The following is a 6,582-nucleotide window of genomic DNA, read 5'->3' on the forward strand; positions in this document are numbered from 1 at the left end:
GTTCCAACAGAAGGAAAAGTCGTGGTTTACGAATGCAGCGAGGAAGGGACTTTCTTCTCTTAGATGAGGTGAAACCTGCGCGTTGACCCACTCCCAACAATGAATGTTTCCACGTTGTTTAACGTCCTGCATTTGTGATTAAATTATTCAACAAGTTTCAATTTTTAACCATCTAGTCTCAGAGTCGCAGAAAGGGTCACAGTCAACGGGCATCCACGATCTGAATCACGGGCGAGAAGATGTCGGAATCAATGGAAGGATCAGATCCCCAATTACAAGTAAGTGAACGTCGTAAGATTTGGACTGCAGAGCTTCATGACAGATTTGTGGATGTTGTCAATGCCCTTGGCGGATCCGAGCGTGGGTGATCTTCGTACCTTAAAAGATGATACTTCGTACCTTAATTGATAACCTAAGACCAATATTTCATTGAAATTATAGGAGCCACACCTAAGGCGGTCTGGAGGTTGATGGGTGTTTCCGAATTGACCATCTACCATGTGAAATCACATTTGCAGGTTGCTTTTCTGTTCCTTATTCCGAATTGATGGGTGTATCCCCGTAGCTATTTTCCTGTTTATGACCAAAAATTTCTTTCTTTTTCCCTCCTGGTTAGAAATATAGGTTGTCCGGACTCCGGATCAACCTCGAGGTTAAAAGGTATGGGCTCCATTTACAATTTCTTTGGTTCCTCCATTTACAATTTTTATTCTTCATTACAGAAATATCGAGAAGGAGGATGATTCCCGTGTCAAACACGCTTAATGATATCCAGAGAAGGCTCCAGTCTCTATCAGTGCATTCTTGTTATAATCTATTTCTGAGATGTGTCTTGTGGTGGCAACCAGGCAGACGCAGAAGAGACAGTTTTCCTTAATGGAATCATAAATGAGCTGCAGAAGCGAGCCATCCTTACTTTTAAGATATGATCTAGTTACTGACACAAAGACGAGGATTCGAGACCTAAATACCTTGAATGGTGTTTTTATTCTGTTATTTTCAAAAACATACGCTTCAGCTGAAAGCATGGATAAACTCGTGACGCTCATGGAATACCAGAAAGAAAATGGTGTCCTAATTATTCCCATTTTTTTTAAAGTGACACCTTCAGAAGTTCAGGATCCGAAAGGCTTTACTAAAGAAACTTTTTCACAACTTGATAATTCAGTCCAGGCAGGACGAGTTCAGAAATGGAGGGAAGTAATTGATGAATTAGCTCACAATGATGAATGTAAATGGATAGCGGGGTAAACAGACTTCTCCCTTTCCTTTAGGCTCTCCCCTTATTTTGTATATCTCTTTTTCATGCTTATGGAAAAGGAAACCTGATAGACAGTAACTTCGGCTCATTTGTTCTTCTCAATTTATTTGTTTAATTCCATTCTTGATTGTTTTTGGTGCAGGAATGATTCTATACTTCCCGAGGAGATTGTTAGATATGCGTGCGTGAGATTATTTTCTATCTCTTCCCAAAACGTGACTAGAATATACTCGTTGCTTAACAGCTTGAAACCCTCAGACATGCAAATGATTGGGATTTGGGGTATGCCTGGCATAGGTAAGACAACTACTTTCTACAAGACTTTGATTGGTTTAGTTGGCGGATTTGATTTTCTCGTGGACATTTAATCATCTTAACCTCTAGGAACAGACAAGTTCTTGTACAGTGTAAAGTCAACGGGCTATATGAGATGCAGAAATTATCCGAATATGAATCTTCTGAAACTTTTTCTCTGTCTCTCCCTGGACGATATGACTCCATGCTGAATTCAGAGTTGGTGAGGTACGCCAGTGGCATTCCATTGGTTCTCGGAGTTTTAGGTTCGTTTGCAACAAACCAGTGTAAATTCAGTGAAAAAGAACAACTGCAAATGTTGCGCCAAAATCCTCCAACCGAGATTCTGGAGGCATTCCGAAGAAGTTTTGACGGTCTGAATGACAACGAGAAGAATATGTTTTTGGACCTTGCTTGTTTTTTCAGAGGGGAGAACAGAAATCATGTGATTCAAATACTTGATGGCTGTGGTTACTTTACAGATTTAGGAATTTATGGTCTCATCGATGAGTCCCTCATTGACCCTTTAGAGAACAAGATAGAAATGTCTAACGTGTTCCAAGATATGGGTCGGTTTGTTGTTTGTGAAGAAAGCAAAGAGCCAGGAAAGCGTAGCAGATTGTGGGATGCTAATGAAATCGCTAACGTATTGACAAGCAATTCTGTAAGTTGACCATCTATTCTCTTTTATATATGCAGCTCCAAATAGAAGATGTTTTTCACTTATTCAGTTGTGAAAGCTGATATATCATACTATCCTGCTCTTTTTTTGCCAGGGAACTGAAGCAGTGGAGGGCATATTTCTGGACATGTCTGACTTGACATGTGAGTTAAGTCCCACTATATTTGATAGGACCTATAGACTTAGATTGCTAAAGCTCCACTGTGCAATTTCTGAAAACCGTGGCACCATTTGTCTGCCTAGAGGCCTATACTCTTTGCCTGATGAGCTACGGCTACTCCACTGGGAAAGTTACCCTCTGAGATCGTTGCCCCGCGAAGCTTTAATCCTAAAAACCTTGTGGAACTGAATATGCCTAATAGTAAAATGGAGAAGTTATGGAAAGGGACTAAGGTAAGTCTTGAATTTTATGGCGTAATCAGCTGCTTACACGAATGTATAAACTTGTACACGATGACTTATTATTGCTTTTGTAAACAGAATCTCGAGAAGCTGAAGAAGATTATACTAAGTCACTCCCGACAGTTAATTAAGATCCCAAGGCTTTCAAAGGCCTTGAACCTTGAGCATATTGATCTTGAAGGATGTACAAGTCTGGTGAAAGTTAGCTCATCTATCCATCATCTTGACAAGCTTGTTTTCTTGAATCTTAAAGATTGCTCTCGTTTGCGAACTCTGCCTGTCATGATTCATCTAGAATCTCTCGAAGTTCTTAATCTATCCGGCTGCTCAGATCTTAAGGAAATTCAGGATTTCTCACCAAACCTGAAAGAGCTATATCTAGCTGGAACTGCCATAAGAGAACTGCCATCTTCCATAGAGAAGCTCACTAGACTTGTTACATTGGATTTGGATAATTGTAACCAACTTCAGAAACTGCCACAAGGTATGAGTAACTTAAAAGCCATGGTCACGCTTAAGCTTTCCGGGTGCTCAAATCTGAAGAGCCTTCCAAATCTTGATGCCATATATCTGAGAGGGACGCAACATCTTAATACAGAGATAACAATGGAAGTACCTAAGTCCTTGGTACATCATTCTTCTATTCATCAGTCAAGGTTGGATCACTGTGAAACCCTTGATAAGTTGATTCCTGATTTGTGTTTGAAAAACGCTGCCATACAAAAATCTTTAGCAGCATCTGTATATCGACAAATTGCCGGGATACGGCAAGAAAACTGGCAATGGTCCACTATTAAACTGCAGCCCTTGTCAATTTTTCACTTTTTGGCATCAAGATTGTACGCTCTAGTATCTTTGTGCCTTTCTAACGCATGCTTGGTGGATTTACCAAAAGAGATATGTGGGCTTCCGTCAGTAAACATACTGGATCTTGGCGGAAACGGTTTCAGCAAAATTCCTGAAAGCATCAAGCTCCTCCCTAAACTACACAGCCTTAGATTGCGCCATTGCAAAAACCTCAAATCCCTCCCAGAGCTTCCCCAAAGTCTAGTACTTTTGAATGTGCACGGTTGCGTGTCTATGAAGTCAGTTCCTTGGAGTTTCGAACGGCTTCAGTGCACATTTAGTAATTGCTTTAATCTGTCTCCAGAAGTCATCAGAAGGTTTTTAGCAAAAGCTCTGGGTATTGTTAAAAACATGAACAGAGAGAAACACCAGGTAATCTTATCTTACGTATGCTTTTAAACATAAACTCACTTTCTTTTGCATATCTAATTTATTTTTGTCTTGCTGTAACAGAAACTCATCACAGTAACTGCTTTCAGCATCTGTGCGCCTGCATCTGTGGGTCTGAAATCATCAACTGATGTGCTTGCATCTGAGGGACTGAAATCCTCTATGCAAAATGGTTCTTTTGTTGTGATACATCTAACTTCTTCCCTGAGAAAGACTTTCTTAGGCTTTGCTATGTCAGTGGTAGTTTCATTTCGCGATAATTACTACAATGCTGCTGGTTTTAGCATTAGGTGCACATGCATACGGAAAATGAAGAATGGTCTCTCTCATAGGCTAGAGAGAGTTTTTCAGTTTTGGGCTCCTAAGGAAGCTTCAAAGATTAAAAAGGATCACATCTTTGTCTTCTACGATACGATAATTCCTTCCTATGCAAGAGAAGGGAATAACGTTTACAATATTTTTGATGAACTAGTTGGATTTGAATTCTACCCTGTCAATAACCAGAACGAGGTTTTAGCTGATAGTTGTGAAGTAAAGAATTGTGGAGTCTATGTGGTTACTGATGCAAGCGTTGATACAAGTCTAGTGAAGAAAAGATTTTCTCCTACTAACAGAGAGAGAATTGGAAAGAGGCCACTTGCTTCAGCTATGGATCCAAGAGGTTTTTCTTCATATCGGGAACCACTGCCGCGATTTAAGAGAGGTCGTTATAGAAGAAGTGTTGAAACTGCAATCCTGAAAATAAGAAAAAGGAAACGAGAAGAGGGCTTCTATGTATCAAATCAAAGGTGCGAATCTGAAACTTTTCTCATTTCTAATTTAACATTGTTCCTCTTGAAAAAATAAGAACTCGTAAACACAATCCAATTAAACCACTCTAAAATATAAGTACATGATGAGAACCTAACTACCAGATCCTCTAATCATGATAAATCTCTTATTAATTTCGAATCTTGACATGCTGATGCTGATGTTGCATGATGAAACCTATTTCGATGATTCTAACAAAATCTTTTGTGATGCAACTCAAGCAGTTGCCTTGAAGATGTATCAAAGGTGCAAAAAGATTAAAAGAGGGCAAATCAGTTGTAACTGGAAATTTCAGACATATAGAAAATTAGCGTGTCTTTGACTTTGGCCAACACGATGATGAGCATCACTTGGGTACGTATCAGGTGTTGTGAAAACGCTAGTTAGCTGGCCAGTGTATAAGAGCAACTTGAAATATCTGTCGATTACTTTCATGTCTCGAAATGTAGCACATGACCATGGTCATTGCTAGGACACAGTTGATTTAGAGGTCACCAACAGTTCACAGTTCAAAAGAGAAATGCTGTGAGAGTTCATAACACGTCAATCGTCATCCATGCTTGTTAACCAGACATTTAAGATTCACAATACGAATTGTATCAAAGCCAAACCACTAACCAGATTCATAAACATTCGATAACTTAGTGCTATGAATTTCGAGCGAGCACATTCGATAACTTAGTGCTATGAATTTCGAGCGAGCATTATCTGTAAACATTTAGCACTCCTGGCAATAACAATAATTTGAGTTCCACATTAACAAACGCTGAAGAAAGTTTACAATTCAAATCAGACCAAAGCCAAACCAGCAATAGTTATTTCATCTAGTGTCTTGTATCAGCAATTATAAAACATTTAGTAACAGCAATATAGATCCATGACAGTCTGATCTGAGTCATGCATTAGCGTAATCTTCTCATGTGGTTCATCTTTGAAATTCATCAAACGTTCTTCTTTATAGCAGAAAGCATAATTGATTTTCTCCAATGATCATTTACGTTTGCTCAAGGTCCACACACTTCAGCATATTCAACACTTTCCATTAGATTCAGCTTCACTATTTTTTAGTTTCCTATCACTTCTATCATCATCATAGTAATCATTAGCTCTTTCATTCTATATCTCTTTGTTCTGCTATAGCTGGATCAAACTAGAAATTTCTCCTGCAAGAAAACAGTTTGAGAGAAGAGTGGTATAAAGAGTCAGCCATGGTATCTCAGCCTAGACGCTCCACCTAGACCGAACCAAATCTTGGAATTCAAAGTTGTGTATTCTAACCAGAAGGTTCTTGAGCTGCTCTTTATGTGATCCGCAGAAGAAGAAAAAAAAAACAGTAATAGTTTTTGGGGTGACCTTGAAAACGAGATAAAAAGAGAATTAACTATTTATTGGATTATCAATGCTTGGTCATGCGTACACAAATTTGCTTCTCCTTAACTCTTCGTCGTTCTCTCCAGGCTTGTTTCCATCCTCAGTTCCAGATCTTTTCCTACTATCATCCAGATATGGAGAAACCTCCATGAGTTGTATGCCGCATTCTTTTATCTGTATTATATCCTTCCTGTGGTCAAGGCATAAAAACTCAAACTGCACATCGCCATAGTTCAACTCAGCTGGAGGACCATTGACTCCATCCAGAGAGAACTCGAAACCGAATATGATGAGATGATTCATCATAGAAAATGTGTATGTCATACAACTAAAATATTTATTATCCTTTCCACCTCTTAATTACCAATATACACCAAATTCAAACCACCCAGATCTTGATTCAACCACAATGCAAGCTTTATATCTCAAGATTTGTTTGGAAAGAGAGATGCGAGGTAAAGAGACGGTTAGAACATTTCCATGAACTCGATGAATGAAATATTGAATCGTCGAAACGTACACAAGC

At 39.0% G+C, this 6,582-nt stretch overlaps 1 protein-coding gene, 1 long non-coding RNA gene and 1 pseudogene across 2 annotated transcripts; all 3 read left to right on the forward strand.

The window, feature by feature from the left end:
- LOC9299580 overlaps positions 1–6,582 on the forward strand; it is a 75,305-nt pseudogene that overhangs the window by 21,828 nt on the left and 46,895 nt on the right.
- On the forward strand, positions 210–634 carry LOC110224877. The gene is made up of 3 exons (XR_002329341.1): positions 210–360; positions 442–518; positions 617–634. It is a non-coding gene; the product is annotated as an uncharacterized LOC110224877 (long non-coding RNA).
- On the forward strand, positions 1,027–4,729 carry LOC9301332 (disease resistance protein RRS1). The gene is given in 8 exon segments (XM_021031150.1): positions 1,027–1,247; positions 1,404–1,446; positions 1,506–1,558; positions 1,646–2,219; positions 2,332–2,547; positions 2,550–2,630; positions 2,718–3,857; positions 3,939–4,729. Coding segments are annotated over 8 exon segments (3,111 nt in total). The 3' UTR covers positions 4,722–4,729.

Source organism: Arabidopsis lyrata (genome assembly GCF_000004255.2).
Source record: "Arabidopsis lyrata subsp. lyrata unplaced genomic scaffold ARALYscaffold_8, whole genome shotgun sequence".
Classification (NCBI taxonomy): domain Eukaryota; kingdom Viridiplantae; phylum Streptophyta; class Magnoliopsida; order Brassicales; family Brassicaceae; genus Arabidopsis; species Arabidopsis lyrata.